Source organism: Catharus ustulatus, chromosome 32 (assembly GCF_009819885.2).
Source record: "Catharus ustulatus isolate bCatUst1 chromosome 32, bCatUst1.pri.v2, whole genome shotgun sequence".
NCBI lineage: Eukaryota > Metazoa > Chordata > Aves > Passeriformes > Turdidae > Catharus > Catharus ustulatus.
In genome coordinates, this window is record NC_046252.1 from 1,272,129 (window position 1) to 1,297,086 (window position 24,958).

General features: G+C 62.1%; 1 protein-coding gene across 1 annotated transcript in view; it reads right to left on the reverse strand.

Annotated features, from left to right (window-relative positions):
- The window catches only part of CCDC22 (coiled-coil domain containing 22), a 42,437-nt gene that overhangs the window by 4,104 nt on the left and 13,375 nt on the right, over positions 1-24,958 (reverse strand). The window contains exons 8-14 of the mRNA XM_033083573.2: positions 24,399-24,470; positions 21,292-21,414; positions 17,424-17,543; positions 14,565-14,681; positions 10,662-10,763; positions 5,905-6,012; positions 5,374-5,469 (exon numbers count right to left, since the gene is read on the reverse strand). Of these exons, the coding sequence (XP_032939464.1) occupies positions 5,374-5,469; positions 5,905-6,012; positions 10,662-10,763; positions 14,565-14,681; positions 17,424-17,543; positions 21,292-21,414; positions 24,399-24,470 (738 nt within the window). The remainder of the gene's footprint in view (positions 1-5,373; positions 5,470-5,904; positions 6,013-10,661; positions 10,764-14,564; positions 14,682-17,423; positions 17,544-21,291; positions 21,415-24,398; positions 24,471-24,958) is intronic.

Consider the following 24,958-nt stretch of genomic DNA (forward strand, 5'->3'; position numbering starts at 1 on the left):
ACACTTTGGGGGGCACTGAGATAGTCTGAGGGGCACAGGGACAGTTTAGGGGGCACAGTTTGGGGGCACAGGGACATTTTGGGGGCACAGGGACACTTTGTGGGCCACAATTTGGGGGCACAGGGACACTTTGGGGGTACAGGGACAGTTTGGGGGGCACAGGGACACTTTTGGGGACACAGTTTGGGGGGTATAGGGACACTTTGGGGGTCACTGGGACACTTTAGGTGGCACAGTTTGGACACTTTGCGGGGACAGGGACAGTTTGTGGGGCACAGTTTTGGGGTACAGGGACACTTTGGGGGGCACAGGGACACTGGGGAGGCACTGGGAGAGTTTGGGGGGGCACAGGGACAGTTTAGGGGGCACAGTTTGGGGGGTACAGGGACACTTTGAGGGGGCACTGGGACACTTTGGGGACACAGTTTGGCCACTTTAGGGGGGCACTGAGACACTTTTGGGGGGCACTGAGATGGTTTGGGGGTACAGGGACGGTTTGTGGGGCACAGTTTAGGGGGTACAGGGACACTTTTGGGGGTACAGGGACATATTTGGGGGGCACTGGGATGGTTTGGGGGCACAGGGACACTTTAGGTGGCACAGTTTGGCCACTTTGGGGGGGCACATGTGACAATTTGGGGGGCACAGGGACAGTTTGGGGACACAGGGACACTGGGGGGGTCACTGAGATGGCTTGGGGGGGTACAGGGACATTTTGAGGGCACATTTTGGGGGGCACAGGGACATATTGGGGGGGCACTGAGATGGTTTGGGGGGCACTGGGACGATTTGGAGGGACAGGGACAGTTTAGGGGGCACAGGGACACTGGGGGGTCACTGAGATGGTTTGGGGGGCCACAGGGACACTTTGGGGGGCACATGTGACAATTTGGGCGGCACAGGGACACTTTGGGGGGCACAGTTTGGGGGGTACAGGGACATATTTGGGGGGCATAGGGACAGTTTAGGGGGTACAGGGACATTTTGGGGGTACAGTTTGGGGGGCACAGGGACACTTTGGGGACACAGTTTGGGGGGCACAGGGACACTTTGGGGGGCACAGGGACAGTTTGTGGGGCACAGTTTTGGGGTACAGGGACACTTTGGGGGGGCACTGAGATAGTCTGAGGGGCACAGGGACAGTTTAGGGGGCACAGTTTGGGGGGTATAGGGACACTTTGGGGGGCACTGAGATGGTTTGGGGGGTACAGGGAGACTTTGGGGGGCACATGTGACAGTTTGGGGGGGTCACTGGGACACTTTAGGTGGCACAGTTTGGCCACTTTAGGGGGCACATGTGACAATTTGGGGGGGGTCCCAGCCCCTCACCCCATACACAGAGTGCCACTGAATGCTCCCCTCCCCCCCCAGCCCCCTCCCCAAATCCCACTGTGACCCCCCCACCCCATTTTGGGGGTCCCTGTGTCCCCTCATCCCCATTTTGGGGGTCCCTGTCCCCCCCCACCCCAATTTTGAGGGTCCCTGTGTCCCCCACCCCATTTTGGGGGTCCCTGTGCCCCTCCACCCCCATTTTGGGGGTCCCTGTGTCCCCATCCCCATTTTGGAGATCCCTGTGTCCCCCACCCCAATTTTGGGGGTCCCTGTGTTCCACTCCCCCCATTTTAGGGGTCCCTGTGCCCCCCACCCCATTTTGGGGGTCCCTGTGTCCCCCCACCCCAATTTTGGGGGTCCCTGTGTCCCCCCACCCCAATTTTGGGGGTCCCTGTGCCCCCTCCACCCCAATTTTAGGGGTCCCTGTGCCCCCCCACCCCATTTTAGGGGTCCCTGTGTCCCCCCCCCACAATTTTGGGGATCCCTGTGCCCCTCTCCCCCAATTTTGGGGGTCCCTGTGCCCCCCACCCCATTTTGGGTGTGCCCCCCATCCCCATTTTGGGGGTCCCTGTGTCCCCCTCCCCCCATTTTGGGGGTCCCTGTGCCCCTCACCCAATTTTGGGGGTCCCTGTGTCCCCCCACCCCAATTTTGGGGGGTCTCTGTGCCCCTCTCCCCCATTTTGGGGGTCCCTGTGTCCCCCACCCCATTTTGGGTGTGCCCCCCATCCCCATTTTGGGGGTCTCTGTGCCCCCCCACCCATATTTTGGGGATCTCTGTGCCACCCCCCACCCCAATTTTGGGAGTCCCTGAGCCCCCCACCCCAATTTTGGGGGTCCCTGTGTCCCCTCCCCCCAATTTTGGGGATCCCTGTGCCCTCCACCCCAATTTTAGGGGTCCTTGTGTCCCCCCCACCCCATTTTGGGGGTCCCTGTGTCCCCCTCCCCCAATTTTGGGGGTCCCTGTGCCCCTCTCCCCCCATTTTGAGGGTCCCTGTGTCCCCCTCTCCCCATTTTAGGGGTCCCTGTGTCCCCCTCCCCACAATTTTGGGGATCCCTGTGTCCCCCTCCCCCCAATTTTGGGGGTCCCTGTGCCCCCTCCCCAATTTTGGGGATCCCTGTGTCCCCCACCCCAATTTTGGGGGTCCCTGTGCCCCCCCACCTCATTTTGGGGGAGCCCCCCATCCCCATTTTGGGGGTCCCTGTGCCCCCCCCACCCCAATTTTGGGGGTCCCTGTGTCCCCCCACCCCATTTTGGGGGTCCCTGTGCCCTCCACCCCAATTTTGGGGGTCCCTGTGTCCCCCTCCCCAATTTTGGGGATCCCTGTGTCCCCCTCCCCCCAATTTTGGGGGTCCCTGTGTCCCCCCCCACCCCATTTTAGGGATCCCTGTGCCCCCCTCCACCCCATTTTGGGGGTCCCTGTGTCCCCCCCACCCCATTTTGGGTGTCCCTGTGTCCCCTCACCCCAATTTTGGGGGTCCCTGTGCCCCCCACCCCAATTTTGGGGGATCCCTGTGTCCCCCCCACCCCATTTTGGGTGTCCCTGTGTCCCCTCACCCCAATTTTGGGGGTCCCTGTGTCCCCTCACCCCAATTTTGGGGGTCCCTGTGCCCCCCACCCCAATTTTGGGGGTCCCTGTGTCCCCTCACCCCAATTTTGGGGGTCCCTGTGTCCCCTCACCCCCATTTTGGGGGTCTCTGTGCCCCTCCCACCCACATTTTGGGGGTCTCTGTGCCCTCAACTCCCCATTTTGGGGGTCCCTGTGTCCCCCCTCCCACATTTTGGGGGTCCCTGTGTCCCCCACCCCAATTTTGGGGGTCCCTGTGTCCCCCACCCCAATTTTGGGGGTCCCTGTCCTCCCCCCCATCCCCATTTTGGGGGTTCCTGTGTCCCCCCACCCCAAGTTTGGGGGTCCCTGTGTCCTCCCCTCACCCAATTTTAGGGGTCCCTGTGTCCCCCTCCACAATTTTGGGGGTCCCTGTGCCCCCCACCCCCATTTTGGGGTTCCCTGTGTCCCCCTCCCCAATTTTGGGGGTCCCTGTGTCTCCTCCACCCCAATTTTAGGGGTCCCTGTGTCCCCCTCCCCCCAATTTTGGGGGTCTCTGTGCCCTCAACTCCCCATTTTGGGGGTCTCTGTGCCCCTCCCACCCCCATTTTGGGGGTCCCTGAGCCCCCCCACCCCCATTTTGGGGGTCCCTGTGCCACCCCCCACCCCCATTTTAGGGGTCCCTGAGCCCCTCTCCCCAATTTTGGGGGTCCCTGTGTCCCCCCACCCCCATTTTGGGAGTCCCTGTGTCCCCCTCCCCCCAATTTTGGGAGTCCCTGTGTCCCCCCACCCCCATTTTAGGGGTCCCTGTGTCCCCCCCCACCCAATTTTGGGGGTCCCTGTGTCCCCCCCACCCCAATTTTGGGGGTCCCCGTGTCCCCCCACCCCCATTTTGGGGGTCCCTGTGTCCCCCTCCCCAATTTTGGGGGTCCCCGTGTCCCCCTCCCCAATTTTGGGGGTCCCTGTGTCCCCCCACCCCAATTTTGGGGGTCCCTGTGCCCCCCTCCACCCCAATTTTGGGGGTCCCTGTGCCCCCCCCACCCCATTTTGGGGGTCCCTGTCCTCCCCCCACCCCATTTTGGGGGTCCCTGAGCCCCCCACCCCATTTTGGGGGTCCCTGTGTCCCCCTCCCCCCCAATTTTGGGGGTCCCTGTGTCCCCCTCCCCCCAATTTTGGGGGTCCCTGTGCCCCCCCTCCCCAATTTTGGGGGTCCCTGTGTCCCCCCCACCCCAATTTTGGGGGTCCCTGTGCCCCCCCCACCCCATTTTGGGGGTCCCTGTCCTCCCCCCACCCCATTTTGGGGGTCCCTGAGCCCCCCACCCCATTTTGGGGGTCCCTGTGTCCCCCTCCCCCCAATTTTGGGGGTCCCTGTGTCCCCCTCCCCCCAATTTTGGGGGTCCCTGTGCCCCCCCTCCCCAATTTTGGGGGTCCCTGTGCCCCCCCCACCCCATTTTGGGGGTCCCTGTCCTCCCCCCACCCCATTTTGGGGGTCCCTGTGCCCCCCCACCCCATTTTGGGGGTCCCTGTGCCCCTCCCCCCATTTTGGGGGTCCCTGTGTCCCCTCACCCCAATTTTGGGGGTCCCCGTGCCCCCCACCCCAATTCTGGGGGTCCCTGTGCCCCCCACCCCAATTTTGGGGGTCCCTGAGACCCCCCAACCAACATTTTGGGGATCCCTGTGCCCCCCACCCCAATTTTGGGGGTCCCTGTGTCCCCCCACCCCAATTTTGGGGGTCCCTGTGTCCCCCCCTCCCCCAATTTTGGGGGTCCCCGTGTCTCCCCCACCCCAATTTTGGGGGTCCCTGTGTCCCCCACCCCATTTTAGGGGTCTCTGTATCCCCCCCCACCCCAATTTTGGGGGTCCCTGTGTCCCCTCATCCCCATTTTAGGGGTCCCTGTGTCCCCCCCACCCAATTTTGGGGGTCCCTGTGTCCCCCCTCCCCAATTTTGGGGGTCCCTGTGTCCCCCTCCCCAATTTTGGGGATCCCTGTGTCCCCTCACCCCAATTTTGGGGGTCCTTGTGTCCCCCCCTCCCCAATTTTGGGGGTCCCTGTGTCCCCCCACCCCAATTTTGGGGGTCCCTGTCCTCCCCCCACTCCATTTTGGGGGTCCCTGTGTCCCCCACCCCAATTTTGGGGATCCCTGTCCCCCTCCATCCCCAATTTTGGGGGTCCCTGTGTCTCCCCACCCCAATTTTAGGGGTCCCTGTGCCCCCCCCCACCCCATTTTGGGGGTCCCTGAGCCCCTCTCCCCAATTTTGGGGATCCCTGTGCCCCTCCACACCCAATTTTGGGGATCCCTGTGTCCCTCCACCTCCCATTTTAGGGGTCTCTGTCCCCCCCCACCCCATTTTGGGGGTCCCTGTGTCTCCCCCTCCCCAATTTTGGGGGTCCCTGTGTCTCCCCCTCCCCAATTTTGGGGGTCCCTGTGTCCCCCTCCCCCTATTTTAGGTGTCCCCGTGTCCCCCCCCTCCCCATTTTGGGGGTCCCTGTCCCCACCTTGAAGAGCAGCTCGTCGGTGACGCTGAACGTCCTCTCCAGTTTCCCCACCAGGGCGTTGATCTCCTTCTGCAGCGCCCTTGTGTCCTCCAAAATCTGGTGGGGAGGGGTCCCCAGGGGGTCTCAGCCTTGGCAGGGACCCCTCCCCAATTTCGGGGTGCTCAAAGATCCCCCAAAAACTGTCAGAGCCCCCCCAAAAACCTCAAACAGCACCAAACTCCAACCCCCTTTAGGCTGCTTGAGGGACCCCAAAATTCTTTCTCTGTCCCCCCCAAACACGAGTTGGGGTCCCCAGGGGGGTCTCAGCCTTGGCAGGGACCCCTCCCCAATTTCGGGGTGCTCACAGCCCCCCCAAAAATTGTCAGAGCCCCCCCAAAAACCTCAAGCAGCACCAAACTCCAACTCCCTTAGGCAGCCTGAGGGACCCCAAAATTCCCTCCCTGCCCCTCTAAAAAGAGTTGGGGTCTCCTCAAACTGTCAGAGCCCCCCAAAAATCGTCAGAGCCCCCCCAGAATGCCCCCCCAGCCCCACCTTGCCGATCTCCTCCTTCTGTTTGCGGATGTTCCCCACGATCTCCAGGATTCTCTGCGTGTAAACGGCGCGGGAAACGTCCCTGGGCAGCGCCTCCAGCTCGGCCAGCTGTGGGGAGGGGGGGAATGAGACCCCAAAAATTCTCCTGGGCACCCCAAAAATCCCCATGGGCACCTGAAAAACCTCCCTGAGCCCCTCAAAAACCTTCCTGAGCCCCCCAGAATCTCCTGGGCACCCCAAAATATCCCTGAGGGCATCCCCAAAAATTCTCCTGGGCACCCCCCCAGATCCTCTGGGCACCCCAAAATCTCTTGGGCACCCCCAAAAACTCCCCATGGGCACCCCCAAAAATCCTCTGGGCAACTCAAAAACCTCCCTGAGCCCCCCAGAATCTCCTGGGCACCCCAAAAAAACTCCCCATGGCATCTCAAAATTCTCCCTGAGCCCCCTAAAATCACCTGGGCACTCCCAAAAATCCCCCTGGCACCTCAAAAAACCTCCCTGAGCACCCCAGAATCTCCTGGGTACCCCCAAAACATCCCCCTGGGCACCCTAAAATCACCTGGGCACCCCAAAATATCCCTGAGGGCCCCCCCCAGATCCTCTGGGTACCCCAAAAATCCCCCTGGGCACCTCCAAAATCACCTGGGCAACTCAAACCCTCCCTGAGCACCCCAGAATCTCCTGGGTACCCCAAAACATCCCTCTGGGCACCCTAAAATCTCCTGGGCACCCCAAAAACCTCCCTGAGCCCCCCAGAATCCCCAAAAGCTCCCCCTGGGCACCTCAAAAATCACCTGGGCATCCCAAAATATCCCTGAGGCCACCCCCAGATCCTCTGGGCACCCCCCAAATTCCTCTGGGCACCCCAAAACCCCACTGGGCACCTCCAAAATCACCTGGGCACCTCAAAAACCTCCCTGAGCACCCCAGAATCTCCTGGGTACCCCCAAAACATCCCCCTGGGCACCCTAAAATCACCTGGGCATCCCAAAAACTCCCCCTGGGCACCCCAAAAATCCCCCCAGGCACCTCCAAAATCACCTGGGCACCCCTAAATCACCTGAGGACCCCCAAAACCTCCCTGAGCCCCAAACTCCTATGGGCACCCCAAAAAATTCCCTGAGTCACCAAAAAAATCCCCATGGCTCCTCAAAACATCCCTGAGTCACCCAAAATCTCCTGGGCACCCCAAAAACCTCCCTGAGCCCCCCAGAATCCCCAAAAGCTCCCCCTGGGCACCCCTAAAATCACCTGGGCATCCCAAAATATCCCTGAGGGCCCCCCCCGATCCTCTGGGCACCCCAAAACCCCACTGGGCACCTCTAAAATCTCCTGGGCACCCCAAAATCCCCGGGGCACCCCTAAAAATCCCCCGTGGTACCTCAAAAACCTTCCTGAGCCCCTCCCAAAATCCCCTGGGCACCCCAAAACCTCCCTGAGCCCCAAACTTCTCTGGGCACCCCAAAAAATTCCCTGAGCCTCCCAAAATCACCTGGGCACCTCCAAAAACTCCCCATGGGCACCTCAAAAACCTCCCTGGGCACCCCCAGAATCTCCTGGGTACCCCCAAAACATCCCCCAGGGCACCCTAAAATCACCTGGGCACCCCAAAAATTCCCCTGGGCAACTCAAAAACCTTCCTGAGCCCCCCCAAATCTCCTGGGCACCCCCAAAAATCCCCCCAGGCACCTCCAAAATCGCCTGGGCACCCCCAGAAACTTCCCATAGCACCTCAAAAACCTCCCTGAGCCCCCCAAAACACCTCGGGGTGCCCCCCAGTGACCCTCCAAACCTCCCCAGTGGTCCCTAAGCCCCCCAAAAACACCTCAAGGGTCTCCTCAGTGACCCCCGAGTCCCCCAAAAAACACCTCGGGGTGCCCCCCAGTGCCCCCCAAAACACCTCGGGGTGCTCCCCAGGCCACTCCTGTGACCCCTGAGCCTCCTCAAAACACCTCAGGGTGGCCCTCAGTGACCCTTGAGCCCCCCCAAAACACCTCGAGGTGACCCCTGAGCCACCCAAAACACCTCTGGGTGCTCCCCAGCAACCTCTGAACCCCCCAAAACACCTCAGGGTGCCCCCCCAGTGACCCTTCAGACCTCCCTAGTGACCCCTGAGCCCCCCAAAAACTCCTTGGGGTGCCCTTCAGTGACCTCTGAACCCCCCAAAATACCTCCAGGGTGCCCCCCCAGTGCCCCCCAGTGCCACCAGAACACCTCAGGGTGCCCCCCCGGCCCCCCCAGTGCCCCCTGAGCCCCCAAAAACACCTCGGGGTGACCCCTGATCCCCCCAAAATCACCTCAGGGTGCCCCTCAGGCCACCCCAGTGACCCCTGAGGCTCCCAAAATCACCTCTAGGTGCCTCACAATGACCCCTGAGCCCCTCAAAAACACCTCAAGGGTCTCCTCAGTGACCCCCCAGTCCCCTCCAGTCCCACCAGAACACCTCAGGGTTCCCCCCCCAGTGCCCCCCCAGTGCCCCCCAGTGCCCCCCCAGTGCCCCCAGTCCCACCAGAACACCTCAGGGTTCCCCCCCAGTGCCCCCAGAACCCCTCAGGGTGCCCCCCAGTGCCCCCCAGTGCCCCCCCAGTGCCCCCAGTCCCACCAGAACACCTCAGGGTGCCCCCCAGTGCCCTCCCAGTGCCACCAGAACACCTTGGGGTGTCCCCCAGCAACATCTGAACCCCCCAAAACCCCTCAGGGTGCCCCCAGTGACCCTCCAAACCTTCCCAGTGGTCCCTAAACCTCCCCAAAACCACCTCAAGGGTCTCCTCAGTGACCCCTGAGTCCCACCAAAAACACCTCGGGGTGCCCCCCAGTGACCCCTGAGTCCCCCAAAAACACCTCAAGGTGCCCCTCAGTGTCCCCCAAAACACCTCAGGGTGCCCCCAGCGACCCTCCAAACCTCCCCAGTGATCCCTGAGCCACCCAGAACACCTCAGGGTTCCCCTCCAGTGCCCCCCAGTGCCCCCAGTCCCACCAGAACACCTCAGGGTGCCCCCCAGCAACCTCTGAACCCCCCAAAATACCTCAGGGTGCCCCCCCAGTGACCTTGCAGGCATCCCCAGTGACCCCTGAGCCCCCCAAAAACACCTCAGGGTGCCCCTCAGTGACCTCTGAACCCCCCAGAACACCTCAGGGTGCCCCCCCAGTGACCCTTCAGACCTCCCCAGTGACCCCTGAGCCCCTTGAAACACCTCAGGGTGCCCCCCCCAGTCCCACCAGAACACCTCAGGGTGCCCCCCCAGTCCCACCAGAACACCTCAGGGTTCCCCCCAGGGCCCCCCAGTGCCCCCTGAGCCCCCAAAAACACCTCGGGGTGACCCCTGAGCCCCCCAAAATCACCTCAGGGTGCCCCTCAGGCCACCCCAGTGACCCCTGAGGCTCCCAAAATCACCTCTAGGTGCCTCACAATGACCCCTGAGCCCCTCAAAAACACCTCAAGGGTCCCCTCAGTGACCCTCCAGGCCATCCCAGTGACCCCTGAGCCCCTCAAAACACCTCAGGGTGCCCCCCAGAACACCTCAGGGTGCCCCCCCAGTCCCCCCCAGTGCCCCCAGTCCCCCCAAAACACCTCAGGGTGCCCTTCAGTGACCTCTGAACCCCCCAAAACACCTCCAGGGTGCCACCCCAGTTCCCCCAGTCCCACCAGAACACCTCAGGGTGCCCCCCCAGTGCCCCCAGTCCCACCAGAACACCTCAGGGTGCCCCCACAGTGACCCCTGAGTCCCCCAAAACACCTCAGGGTGTCCCCCAATGACGCTGAGTCCCTCCAAAACACCTCGGGGTGCCCCTCGGTGACTTTCCAGACATCCCTAGTGGTCCCTAAGCCCCCCAAAAACGCCTCAAGGGTCTCCTCAGTGACCCTCCAGGCCACTCCAGTGACCCCTGGGCCACCCAAAATCACCTCAGGGTGCCTCACAATGACCCCTGAGTCCCTCCAAAACACCTTGGGGTGACCCCTGAGCCTCCCAAAAACACCTCAGGGTGTCCCCCCAGTGCCCCCTGAGCCCCCAAAACCACCTCAGGGTGCCCCCCAGTGACCCTCCAAACCTCCCCAGTGACCCCTGAGCCACCCAAAAACACCTCAGGGTGCCCCTCAGTGACCCCTGAGTCCCCTTAAAACACGTCGGGGTGCCCCCCAGGGACCCTCCAGGACACCCCAGTGCCACCCAGAACACCTCAGGGTGCCCCCCCAGTGCCCTCCAGTGCCCCCCCAGTCCCACCAGAACACCTCAGGGTGCCTCCCAGTGCCCCCCAGTGCCCCCCAAAACACTTCAGGGTGCCCTCCCAGTGCCCCCAGTCCCACCAGAACACCTCTGGGTGCCTCCCAGTGCCCCCAGAACACCTCTGGGTGCCCCCCAGTCCCACCAGAACACCTCTGGGTGCCTCCCAGTGCCCTCCCAGTGCCCCCCCAGTGCCCTCCCAGCACCTCCCAGTGCCCCCAGAACGCCTCAGGGTGTCCCCCAGTGACCCCCAGAACACCTCAGGGTGTCCCCCCAGTGCCTCCCAGTCCCACCAGAACACCTCAGGGTTCCCCCCCAGTGCCCCCAGTGCCCCCCCAGTGCCCACCAGAACACCTCGGGGTGTCCCCCAGTGCCTCCCAGTGCCCTCCCAGTGCCCCCAGTCCCACCAGAACACCTCAGGGTGCCCCCCCAGTGCCACCAGAACACCTCAGTGTTCCCCCCCAGTGCCCCCCCAGTGCCCCCCAGTGCCCCCCCAGTGCCCCCCAGTGCCCCCAGTGCCCCCAGTCTCACCAGCTGCCCGTGCAGAGTCTCTTTCCTCCGCGCCTCCTCGGCGGCCGCGCGGCTGCGCTGGAGCAGCGCCCGCGTCTCCGCCAGGCGCCGCGACGACTCTCGCTGGGTGGGGGACACGGGGGGGGTCCCCAAAATCACCTCGGGTCCAGGGGGGACAGGGAACCCCCAAACCCGACCAGGAGGTGGAACTGGACACGCCAGAGTGGTCAAAAATGCGCTCCAGGGTCACAAAATCATGAGAGGAACCCAAAATAAACGAGGGAAAGATGTGGGGACCCCAAAGGGCACAGGGAATGCTCTCCAGGGACCCCAAAACTTCCTGGGAAGAGACCCCAAAACCCCAAGGAACCCTAAAACCTACCAAGGAGACCTGGGGATCCCAAAACCCAGAGGGAATGGACAGCAGGCACCCCGGTTTTGGGGGAAACTGAGCACCCCAAACTTACTGAGAAGAGATCTCAGAGGAACCAGGGGGTCCCAGGATCTGCCTGGGAGGGACCTGGGGAGCCCCAAATCCATGGAGGAGAGAGCCCAGGAACCCCAAACCCGTGGGGAAGGGACCCCAGGAACCCCAAAACCCTATTTAGGGGAATTTGGGCACCCCAAATCCACTACAAAGGGACTTCAGAGACCATGGGGACCCCAAAACCAACCAGGGAGGGACCTGGGGACACCCAAACCCGTGGGGAAGGGACCCTGAGAACCCCAAAACCACCCAGGGAGGGATTGGGGAGCCCCAAACCCATGGGGGAGAGAGAGCCCAGGAACCCCCAAACCCCATTTTGGGCAATCTGGGCACCTCAAACCCACTACAGAGGAACTTCAGAGACCATGGGGACCCCAAAACCAACCAGGGAGGGACTTGGGCAGCCCCAAACTCGTGGGGAAGAGATCTCAGGAACCCCAAAACCAACCAGGGAAGGACCTGGGGACCCCCAAATCCACTGGGGAAGGGACCCCAGGAACCCCAAAACCCTATTTAGGGGAATCTGGGCACTCCAAACCCACTACAAAGGAACTTCAGAAGCCCCAGGGACCCCAAAACCAACCAGGGAAGCCCCAAACTCCTGGCAAAGGAATCTCAGGAACCCCCAAATCAACCTGGGAGGGACCTGGGCAGCCCCAAACCTGTGGGGCAGGGACCCCAGGAACCCCAAAACCAGACAGGGAAGCCCCAAACCCGTGGCAAAGGAGTCTCAGGAACCCCAAAACCAGTCAGGGAGGGACTGGGGAGCCCCAAACCCGCGGGGAACGGACCACAGGAACCCCAAAACCAACCAGAGAAGCCCCAAACCTGTGGGAAAGGGATCTCAGGAACCCCCAAATCAACCAGGGAGGGACCTGGGCAGCCCCAAATCCACTGGGGAAGGGACCCCAGGAACCCCCAAACCCTATTTTGGGGAATTTGGGCATCCCAAATCCACTACAAAGGAACTTCAGAGACCACAGGGACCCCAAACCAACCAGGGAGGGACCTGGAGACCCCCAAACCAATGGGGAAGGGACCCCAGGAACCCCAAAACCCTATTTAGGGGAATCTGGGCACCCCAAACCCAATACAAAGGAACTTCAGAAGCCCCAGGGACCCCAAAACCAACCAGGGAAACCCCAAACCCCTAGCAAAGGGATCTCAGGAACTCCAAAACCATCTAGGGAGAGACCTGGAGACCCCCAGATCCACTGGGGAAGGGACCCCAGAAACTTCCAAACCCCATTTTGGGCAATCTGGGCACTCCAAACCCACTACAGAGGAACTTCAGAGACCACAGGGACCCCAAAACCAACCAGGGAGGGACCTGGGGAGCCCCAAACCCATAGGGAATGGACCCCAGGAATCCCAAAATAAACCAGGGAAGCCCCAAACCCATGGCAAAGGGACCCCAGGAACCCCAAAACCACCCAGGGAGGGACCTGGGGACCCCCAAATCCACTGGGGAAGGGACCCCAGGAACCCCCAAACCCTATTTTGGAGAATCTGGGCACACCAAACCCACTACAAAGGAATTTCAGAGGCTGCAGGAACCCCAAAACTAACCAGGGAGGAATCTGGGGACCCCCAAATCCACTGGGGAATGGACCCTGAGAACCCCAAAACCAACCAGGGAAGCCCCAAACCCGTGACAAAGGAATCTCAGGAACCCCAAAACCAACCAGGGAAGGATCTGGGCAGTCCCAAACCCGTGGGGAAGGGACCCCAGGAACCCCCAAACCCTATTTTGGGCAATCTGGGCATCCCAAATCCACTACAAAGGGACTTCAGAGACCACAGGAACCCCAAAACCAACCAGAGAATCCCCAAACTCCTGGCAAATGGATCTTAGGAACCCCCAAATCAACCTGGGAGGGACCTGGGCAGCCCCAAACCCATGGAGGGGAGAGCCCAGGAGCCCCAAAACCAACCTGGGGAGCCCCAAACCCGTGGGGAAGGGACCCCAGAAACCCCAAACCCTATTTTGGGGAATTTGGGCACCCCAAATCCACTACAAAGGAACTTCAGAAGCCCCAGGGACCCCAAAACCAACCAGGGAAGGACCTGGGGTCCCCCAAATCCACTGGGGAAGGGACCCCAGGAACCCCAAAACCAACCAGGGAAACCCCAAACCCCTAGCAAAGGGATCTCAGGAACTCCAAAACCATCTAGGGAGAGACCTGGAGACCCCCAGATCCACTGGGGAAGGGACCCCAGAAACTTCCAAACCCCATTTTGGGCAATCTGGGCACTCCAAACCCACTACAGAGGAACTTCAGAGACCACAGGGACCCCAAAACCAACCAGGGAGGGACCTGGGGAGCCCCAAACCCATAGGGAAGGGACCCCAGGAACCCCAAAATAAACCAGGGAAGGACCTGGAGACCCCCAGATCCACTGGGGAAGGGACCCCAAGAACCCCAAAACCAACAAGGGAAGCCCCAAACCCGTGGGGAAGGGATCTCAGGAACCCCAAAACCACCCAGGGAAGGACCTGGGGAGCCCCAAACCCATGGAGGGGAGAGCCCAGGAGCCCCAAAACCAACCTGGGGAGCCCCAAATCTGTGGGGGAAGGGACCCCAGGAACCCCAAAACTAACCAGGGAAGCCCCAAACCTGTGGCAAAGGGGTCTCAGGAACCCCAAAACCACCCAGGGAGGGACCTGGGCAGCCCTAAACCCATGGGGGGCGTACCCCAGGAACCCCAAACCCTATTTTGGGCAATCTGGGCACCCCAAACCCACTACAGAGGGACTTCAGAGGCCTCAGGGACCCCAAAACCAACCAGGGAAGCCCCAAACCCATGGGGAAGGGACCCCAGGAACCCCAAAACCAACCAGGGAAGCCCCAAACCTGTGGGGGAAGGGACCCCAGGAACCCTCAAATCCCATTTTGGGGAATCTGGGCACCCCAAACCCACTACAGAGAGACTTCAGAGACCACAGGGACCCCAAAACCAACCAGGGAAACCCCAAACCCATGGGGAAGGGATCTCAGGAACCCCTAAACCCTATTTTGGGGAATTTGGGCACCCCAAACTTACTACAAAGGAACTTCAGAGACCCCAGGAACCCCAAAACGAAATAGGGAGGGACCTGGGAACCCCCAAATCCATGGGGAAGGGATCCCAGGAACCCCAAAATCACCCAGGGAGGGACCTGGGCAGCCCTAAACCCATGGGGGGCATACCCCAGGAACCCCCAAAATCAACCTGGGAGGGACCTGGGGACCCCCAAATCCACTGGGGAAGGGATCCCAAAAACCCCAAAACCAGCCAGGGAAGGAACTGGGGACCCCCAAATCCCCCATTAGAGAACGAGGGCCCCCCAAACCGTGTGGAGAGGCAGCTGCAGCCCCCACCCCTGCCAGCCCAGCCCCCAGCCCCGCCAGCCCAGCCCCCAGCCCCCAGCCCAGCCCCAGGGAGGGTCTCGGTACCTGGGCAGAGTCGCGCAGGGCTCGCAGCTGCCGGAACTCGGCCAGGAGGGGCCCGCGGTGCCGCTCCCACTGCCCGGCCAGGCTGACGATGCGGCGGCTGCTGGACTCCACCACCAGCTGGGGGCGGGGACAGGGACCCCCGGATGGGTGAGACCCCCGGAATGACCCCCCCCGAACGGCTGAGACCCCCGGACTGACCCCACAAAACTGCTGAGACCCCCGGACTGACCCCCCAAAACCGCTGAGATCCCCCCCAAAACTGCTGAGACCCCACCACCAGCTGTGGGCAGGGCCAGGGACCCCCGGATGGGTGAGACCCCCGGACTGACACCCCAAACCACTCAGACCCCCGGACCGACCCCCCAAACTGCTGAGACCCCCGGACCGACCCCCCAAACTGCTGAGACCCCCGGACTGACCCCCCAAACTGCTGAGACCCCCGGAGTGACCCCCCAAAACTGCTGAGACCCCCCCAAAAGGCTGAGACCCCCGGACTGACACCCCAAATCTGCTGAGACCCCCCCTCCAAAACTGCTGAGACCCCCGCACCGACCCCCCAAAACCACTGAGACCCCCGGACTGACCCCCTAAAACTGCTGAGACCCCCTGGAATGCATCCCCAAATTCCTGACACTCCCTCAAACTGCTGACACCCCCCGACTGACCCCTCCAGACTACTGAGACCCCTGAGACCCCCAGACTGACCCCACAAAAACGCTGAGACCCCCGGACTGACACCCCAAAACCACTGAGACCCCCCCCAAAACTGCTGAGACCCCCGGACTGACACCCCAAAATCGTTGAGACCCCCCCGGACTGACCCCCCCCGAATGGCTGAGACCCCCGGACTGACCCCCCAAAACCGCTGAGACCCCCCGGACTGACCCCCCAAATCTGCTGAGACCCCCGGACTGACACCCCAAAACCACTGAGACCCCTGAGACCCCCGGACCGACCCCCCAAACTTCTGAGACCCCCCCACCAAAACTGCTGAGACCCCCGGACTGACCCCCCCACACTGCTGAGACCCCCCCGGACTGACACCCCAAAACTGCTGAGACTCCCCTGGACTGACACCCCAAACTGCTGAGAGCCCTGAGACCCCCGGACTGACCCCCCAAACCGCTGAGACCCCCGGACTGACACCCCAAAACTGCTGAGACCCCCCCAAAACCACTGAGACCCCCGGACTGACACCCCTGAATGGGTGAGACCCCCGGACTGACACCCCAAATCTGCTGAGACCCCCCGGACTGACCCCCCAAACCGCTGAGACCCCCGGACTGACACCCCAAAACTGCTGAGACCCCCGCCCCCAGACTGCTGACACCCCCGGACTGACCCCCCCCCGAATGGCTGAGACCCCCGGACTGACACCCCAAAACTGCTGAGACCCCCGGACTGACCCCCCAAAACCGCTGAGACCCCCCCGGACTGACCCCCCCCCGAATGGCTGAGACCCCCGGACTGATCCCCACAAACTGCTGAGACCCCCCCCACATTGCTGACACCCCCTGCAATGCACCCCCAAACTTCTGACACCCCCCAAAACTGCTGAGACCCCCGGACTGACACCTCAAAACCACTGAGACCCCCCCGGACTGACACCCCAAAACTGCTGAGACCCCCCAAACTGTCCCCCCAAACCGGTGACACCCCCCAGACACCCCCCAAACTGACACCCCCAAATCCCCCCCAAACTGCTGAGACCCCCCAAAACCACCCTCCTTCACCTGCCCCCCACTGAGACCCCAAATCCCCCCCCCAAATCCTCCCCACATCTGCTGGGACCCCCAAATCCTCCCCCAAATCCTCCCCACATCTGCTGGGACCCCCAAACCCCTCCCCACATCAGCTGGGACCCCCAAATCCCCCTTCAAACCCCTCCCCACATCTGCTGGGACCCCCAAACCCCTCCCCACATCTGCTGGGACCCCCAAACCCCTCCCCACATCTGCTGGGACCCCCAAATCCTCCCCCAAACCCCTCCCCACATTTGCTGGGACCCCCAAATCCTCCCCCAATCCCCTCCCCACATTTGCTGGGACCCCCAAATCCTCCCCCAATCCCCTCCCCACATCTGCTGGGACCCCCAAATCCTCACTGAGCCCCTCCCCACATCTGCTGGGACCCCCAAATCCCCCCCCAAATCCCTCCCCACATCTGCTGGGACCCCCAAATCCTCCCCCAAATCTCTCCCCACATCTACTGGGACCCCCAAAATCCCCCTTCAAACTCCTCCCCACATCTGCTGGGACCCCCAAATCCTCCCTCAAATCTCTCCCCACATCTGCTGGGACCCCCAAACCCCTCCCCACATCTGCTGGGACCCCCAAATCCCCCCCCAAACCCCTCCCCACATCTGCTGGGACCCCCAAACCCCTCCCCACATTTGCTGGGACCCCCAAACCCCTCCCCACATTTGTTGGGACCCCCAAATCCTGCCCCAAACCCCTCCCCACATTTGCTGGGTCCCCCAAACCCCTCCCCACATTTGTTGGGACCCCCAAATCCCCCCCCAAACCCCTCCCCACATCTACTGGGACCCCCAAACCCCTCCCCACATCTGCTGGGACCCCCAAATCCCCCCCCAAACCCCTTCCCACATCTGCTGGGACCCCCAAATCCCCCCTCAAACCCCTTCCCACATCTGCTGGGACCCCCAAATCCTCCCCACATCTGCTGGGACCCCCAAATCCTCCCCCAAATCCCTCCCCACATCTGCTGGGACCCCCAAACCCCTCCCCACATTTGCTGGGACCCCCAAATCCTGCCCCAAACCCCTCCCCACATCTGCTGGGACCCCCCAAACCCCTCCCCACATCTGCTGGGACCCCCAGACCCCCCCCAGCCCCTCACCTGCAGCTTGGCCATGTTGTTCTGGGCGTCTGGGAGCAGCTCCACCGCCCTGGCCTTGACCCTCAGCGCGTCCTCACGTCCCCCCAGAGCCCCCCGGCCCTGCTGCACCTCGGCCTCAGCCTGGGTATGGGGGAGAACTGGTCAGGGCACCCCAAAATCATCCAGTGATCCTCCCAGAGACACTCTGTACTTCTGAGTGGGTATGGGGGGGATGGATCAGGGCACCCCAAAATTCCTCTGTGCCACCCCAGAGACCCTCTGTACTTCTGAGTGGGCATGGGGGAAGATGGATCAGGGCACCCCAAAATCCCCCTGTGCCCCCCAGACCCTGCCTGGGCATGGGGGGATCAGTCAGGGCACCCCAAAAATCCGACTGTGCCCATCCCAGAGACACTCTGACCCTGCCTGGGCATTGGGGGGATGGGTCAGAGCACCCCAAAATCCTCCAGTGCCCACCCAGAGCCCCCCTGACCCTGTCTAGGGATGGGGAGGATGGATCAGGGCACCCCAAAATCACACTGTGCCCCCCAGACCCTGCCTGGGTATGGGGGGGGATCAGTCAGGGCACCCCAAAATCTGACTGTTCCCACCCCCAGTCCCTCTGACCCTGCCTGGGTATGGGAGGATGGATCAGGGCACCCCCAGAGCCACCCTGATCCTGTCTAGGGATGGGAAGGATGGATCAGGGCACCCCAAAAATCCGACTGTGCCCATCCAGAGACCCTCTGTACTTCTGAGTGGGCATGGGGGGGATGGATCAAGGCACCCCCAGAGCCCCCCTGATCCTGTCTAGGGATTGGGGAGATTGATCAGGGCACCCCAAAATTACACTGTGCCCAACCCCAGCCCCTCTGACCCTGGCTAGGGATGGGGGGATGGATCAGGGCACCCCAAAACACCCCAGCACCCCCCTGCACTTCTGAGTGGGTATGGAGAGTTGGTCAGGGCACCCCAAAAATCACTCTGTGCTCCCCAGACCCTGCCTGGGCATGGGGGAAGATGGGTCAGAGCACCCCAAAATCCTCCAGTGCCACCCCAGAGCCCCCCTGACCCTGTCTAGGGATGGATCAGGACACCCCAAAATCCCTCTGTGCCCCCCCAGTGCCCCCCTGTACTTCTGGGTGGGTATGGAGGGATGGATCAGGGCACCCCAAAAATCACACTGTGCCCCCCACACCCTGTCTAGGCATGGGGGGGATCAGTCAGGACACCCCAAAATCCCTCTGTGCCCCCCCAGTGCCCCTCTGCACTTCTGAGTGGGTATGGAGGATGGATCAGGGCACCCCAAAACTCCTCTGTGCCCACCCAGAGCCCCCTGACCCTGTCTAGGGATGGGGAGGGTTGGTCAGGGCACCCCAAAATCCCTCTGTGCCCCCCCCAGAGCCCCCCTGTACTTCTGAGTGGGTATGGAGGGTTGGTCAAGGCACCCCAAAAATCACTCTGTGCCTCCCTGACCCTGCCTGGGTATGTGGGGGAAACCGGTCAGGGCACCCCAAAATCCTCCAGTGCCCACCCAGAGACCCCCTGACCCTGTCTAGGGATGGGGAGGGTGGATCAGGGCACCCCAAAATCACACTGTGCCCCCCAGACCCTGCCTGGGCATGGGGGGGATCAGTGAGGGCACCCCAAAATCTGACTGTGCCCACCCCCAGTCCCTCTGACCCTGCCTGGGCATGGGGGGGATGGATCAGGGCACCCCAAAATCCTTCAGTGTGCCACCCAGAGCCCCCTTGACCCTGTCTAGGGATGGATCAGGGCACCCCAAAACCCTCCAGTGCCCCCCTGTACTTCTGAGTGGGTATGGAGGGGATGGATCAGGGCACCCCAAAATCCCCTCTGTGCCCACCCAGTGCTCCCCTGACCCTGCCTGGGCATGGGAGGGATGGATCAGGGCACCCCAAAATCCCTCTGTGTACCCCCTGTGCCCCCCTAACCCTGTCTAGGGATGGGGAGGGTAGATCAGGGCACCCCAAAAATCACTCTGTGCTCCCCAGACCCTGCCTGGGCATGGGGGAAGATGGATCAGGGCACCCCCAGAGCCCCCATGACCCTGTCTAGGGATGGGGAGGGTGGATCAGGGCACCCCAAAATCTCCCTGTGCCCCTTCAGAGACCCTCTAACCCTGCCTGGACATGGTGGGGATGGATCAGGGCACCCTAAAACCCTCCAGTGTCCCCCCAGTGCCCCTCTGTACTTCTGAGTGGGTATGGGGGGGATCAGTCAGGGCACCCCAAAATCCTCCAGTGCACCCCCAGAGCCCCCCTGACCCTTGCTAGGAGTGGGGAGGATGGATCAGGGCACCCCAAAAATCCGACTGTGCCCATCCCAGAGCCCCCCTGACCCTGCCTGGGCATGGAGGGGATGGATCAGGGCACCCCAAAACCCCCCAGTGCCCCCCTGTACTTCTGGGTGGGTATGGAGGGTTGGTCAGGGCACCCCAAAAATCCCTCTGTGCACCCCTGACCCTGCCTGGGCATGGGGGAAGATGGGTCAGAGCACCCCAAAACCACCCAGAGCCACCCCAGAGCCCCCCTGACCCTGTCTAGGGATGGGGAGGATGGATCAGGGCACCCCAAAACCCCTCTGTGCCCCTCCCAGAGCCCCCCTGACCCTGTCTAGGGATGGATCAGGGCACCCCAAAACCCCCCAGTGCCCCCCTGTACTTCTGAGTGGGTATGGAGGGTTGGTCAGGGCACCCCAAAATCCCCTCTGTGCCACCCAGAGCCCCCCTGACCCTGTCTAGGGATGGATCAGGACACCCCAAAATCCCTCTGTGTACCCCCAGAGACCCTCTGTACTTCTGAGTGGATATGGAGGGATGGATCAGGGCACCCCAAAAATCACTCTGTGCTCCCCTGTACTTTTGAGTGGGCATGGGGGAAGATGGGTCAGAGCACCCCAAAACCACTCAGAGCCACCCCAGAGCCCCCCTGAGCCTGTCTAGGGATGGATCAGGGCACCCCAAAATCCCTCTGTGCTCCTCCAGACCCTGCCTGGGAATGGGGAGGGGTCTGTCAGGGCACCCCAAAACCCCTCTATGCCCACCCAGAGACCCTCTGTACTTCTGAGTGGGCATGGGGGGGAAGGATCAGGGCACCCCAAAACCCCCTTGTGCACCCCAGACCCTGCCTGGGCATGGGGGGGATTGGACAGGGCACCCCAAAATCCCCCAGAGCCCCCCTGACCCTTGCTAGGAGTGGGGAGGATGGAGCAGGGCACCCCAAAAATCCGACTGTGCCCATCCCAGAGACACTCTGACCCTGCCTGGGCATGGGAGGAGATTGGTCAGGGCACCCCAAAACCCCCCAGAGCCCCCCTGTACTTCTGGGTGGGTATGGGGGAGGATGGATCAGGGCACCCCAAAAATCACACTGTGCCCACCCCCAGCCCCTCTGACTCTGCCTGGGGATGGATCAGGGCACCCCAAAATCCCTTTGTGCCCCCCCAGAGACCCCCTGTACTTCTGAGTGGGCATGGGGGGGATGGATCAGGGCACCCCAAAACCCCCCTGTGCCACCCCAGAGCCCCCCTGACCCTGTCTAGGGATGGATCAGGACACCCCAAAATCCCTCTGTGCCCCCCCAGTGCCCCCCTGTACTTCTGGGTGGGTATGGAGGGTTGGTCAGGGCGCCCCAAAACCCCTTTGTGCCCACCCAGAGTCCCCCTTGACCCTGCCTGGGCATGGGGGAGGATGGATCAGGGCACCCCAAAACCCCTGTGGCCCCCCAGAGCCCCCCTGACCCTGCCTGGGGATGGATCAGGGCACCCCAAACCCCCCTGTGCCCCCCAGCCCCCCTGACCCTGTCTAGGGATGGGGAGGGGTCTGTCAGGGCACCCCAAACCCCCCCAGCCCCCTGGCCGTGCCCACCTGGTTGAGGCTGAGCTGCGCCGCCCGGATCTGCCCCCGGCACCCCTCGAGCTCGGCCTCCAGCCGGGCCAGGCTCTGCTCCAGCGCCGCCTCCTCCTCGGCGGCCGGATGGGACCGGGGGGCCTGGGGGGTCAGAGTGACCACTCAGTGACCAGGGGGGTCAGAGTGACCAATCAGAGCCACCATGGGGCCTGGAGTGACCACTCAGTGACCAGTGGGGTCCAGAGTGACCAATCAGTGACCAGGGGGGTCAGAGTGACCATTCAGTGACCAGAGGGGGGGTCAGAGTGACCAATCAGTGACCAGGGGGGTCAGAGTGACCAATCAGTGACCACAGGGGGGGCAGAGTGACCACTCAGTGACCAGTGGGGTCAGAGTGACCACTCAGTGACCAGGGGGGCTGGAGTGACCAATCAGTGACCAGGGGGGTCTGGAGTGACCAATCAGTGACCAGAGGGGGGGTCAGAGTGACCAATCAGTGACCAGGGGGGTCAGAGTGACCACTCAGTGACCAGGGGGGTCAGAGTGACCACTCAGAGCCACCATGGGGCCTGGAGTGACCATTCAGAGCCACCATTGAGTCCAGAGTGACCACTCAGCTATCGGGGGGGGCAGAGTGACCACTCAGTGACCAGGGGGGTCCAGAGTGACCACTCAGAGCCAGCACTGGGGTCCAGAGTGACCACTGGTCACCAGTGAGTCCAAAGTGACCACTCAGAGCCACCAGAGGGGCTGGAGTGACCACCCAGAGCCATCAGTGAGTCCAGAGTGACCACTCAGTGACCAGGGGGGTCAGAGTGACCAATCAGTGACCAGGGGGGTCAGAGTGACCACTCAGTGACCAGGGGGCCAGAGTGACCAATCAGCCATCGGGGGGGGGCAGAGTGACCAATCAGAGCCACCAGAGGGGCTGGAGTGACCACTCAGAGCCACCAGTGGGGTCAGAGTGACCAATCAGTGACCAGTGGGGGTCAGAGTGACCAATCAGTGACCAGTGGGGCTGGAGTGACCACTGGTCATCAGTGGGTCCAGAGTGACCACTCAGAGCCACCAATGAGTACAGAGTGACCACTCAGCCATCAGGGGGTCCAGAGTGAGCATTCAGTGACCAGTGGGGTCCAAAGTGACCAATCAGTGACCAGTGGGGTCAGAGTGACCACTCAGTGACCAGTGGGTTCAGAGTGACCAATCAGTGACCAGTGGGGTCCAAAGTGACCAATCAGTGACCAGTGGGGTCAGAGTGACCACTCAGTGACCAGTGGGTTCAGAGTGACCACTCAGTGACCAGAGGGGTCCAGAGTGATCACCCAGAGCTATCAGTGGGTCCAGAGTGACCACTCAGAGACCACCATTGAGTCCAGAGTGACCACTCAGCTATCGGGGGTCCAGAGTGACCACTGATCACTAGGGGGGTCCAGAGTGACCACTCAGAGCCACCAGAGGGGTCCAGAGTGACCAATCAGTGACTAGGGGGGTCTGGAGTGACCAATCAGTGACCAGTGGGGTCTGGAGTGACCAATCAGTGACCAGAGGGCCCAGAGTGACCACTCAGTGACCAGAGGGCCCAGAGTGACCACTCAGTGACCAGAGGGCCCAGAGTGACCAATCAGTGACCAGTGGCCCAGAGTGACCACCCAGTGACCAGAGGGCCCAGAGTGACCACCCAGTGACCAGTGGGGTCAGAGTGACCACTCAGTGACCAGGGGGGTCAGAGTGACCACTCAGTGACCAGAGGGGGGGTCAGAGTGACCAATCAGTGACCAGTGGGATCCAAACTGACCACCCAGAGACATCAGTGGGTCCAGAGTGACCACCCAGAGCCATCAGTGGGGCTGGAGTGACCACTCAGAGCCATCTGTGGGTCCAGAGTGACCACTCAGTGACCAGCGGGGTCTGGAGTGACCACTGGTCATCAGTGGGGTCCAGAGTGACCACTCAGTGACCAGTGGGGTCCAGAGTGACCACTCAGTGACCAGAGGGGTCCAGAGTGATCACCCAGAGCTATCAGTGGGTCCAGAGTGACCACTCAGAGACCACTGAGTCCAGAGTGACCAATCAGTGACCAGTGGGGTCAGAGTGACCATTCAGTCATCAGTGGGTTCAGACTGACCACCCAGAGCCATCAGTGGGGTCCAGAGTGACCAATCAGTGACCAGTGGGGTCCAAACTGACCACCCAGAGACATCAGTGGGTCCAGAGTGACCACTCAGCCATCAGGGGGGTCTGAGTAACCAATCAGTGACCAGTGGGGTCCAGAGTGACCACTCAGAGCCACCAGTGGGGCTGGAGTGACCACTCAGTCACCAGAGGGGCTGGAGTGACCACTCAGAGCCACCAGAGGGGTCCAGAGTGACCACTCAACCATCAGTGGGGTCCAGAGTGACCACTGGTGACCAGTGAGTCCAGAGTGACCACCCAGAACCATCAGTGGGTCCAGAGTGACCACTCAGAGTGACCAGTGGGGTCCAGAGTGACCACTGGTCATCAGTGGGGTTCAGAGTGACCACCCAGAGCCATCAGTGGGGTCTGGAGTGACCACTCAGTGACCAGTGGGGTCCAGAGTGACCACTCAGTGACCAGAGGGGTCAGAGTGACCACTCAGTCACCAGTGGGGTCCAAAGTGACCACTCAGTGACCAGTGGGGGGCCAGAGTGACCAATCAGTGACCAGTGGGGTCAGAGTGACCACTCAGAGCCATCCGTGGGTCCAGAGTGACCACTCAGTGACCAGGGGGGTCAGAGTGACCAATCAGTGACCAGAGGCCCAGAGTGACCAATCAGTGACCAGAGGGGCTGGAGTGACCAATCAGTCATCAGGGGGTTCAGAGTGACCACTCAGTGACCAGAGGGCCCAGAGTGACCACCCAGTGACCAGAGGCCCAGAGTGACCACCCAGTGACCAGAGGGCCCAGAGTGACCAATCAGTGACCAGAGGGCCCAGAGTGACCACCCAGTGACCAGAGGGCCCAGAGTGACCAATCAGTGACCAGAGGGCCCAGAGTGACCACCCAGTGACCAGAGGGCCCAGAGTGACCACCCAGTGACCAGAGGGCCCAGAGTGACCAATCAGTGACCAGGGGGCCCAGACTGACCAACCCCCCCCCTCACCTCCTGGGGGCCCGTGGGGCTCTGAAGGGTCTCGGTCGCTGCCTGGAGCTGCTGCAGCAGCACCTGGGGGTCCTGGGGAGGGGACCCCAGAGCGGGTCAGGGGCTGGGGAGGGGGCAGAACAACCCCAGACCCCCAAAAAACAACCCACAGACCCCCAAATCCAACCCACAGACCCCCAAATCCAACCCACAGACCCCCAAATCCAACCCCAGACCCCCCAAAAACAACCCACAGACCCCCAAATCCAACCCCAGACCCCCAAATCCAACCCACAGACCCCCAAATCCAACCCCAGACCCCCAAATCCAACCCCAGACCCCCCAAAAACGGACCCCAGCCCCCCAAAAACACTCCACAGCCCCTCAAATCCAACCCCAGACCCCCAAAACCAACCCACAGCCCCCAAACAAAGCCCCAGGCCCCCCAACCAGCTCCTACAGTCCCTCCAAAATCAACCCCAGCCCCCCAAAACCAACCCTAGCCCTCTAAAAATACCCCCCCAGTCCCCCCAAACAAAGCCCCAGCTCCTACAGCCCTTCCTAAACATCCCCCAGCCCCC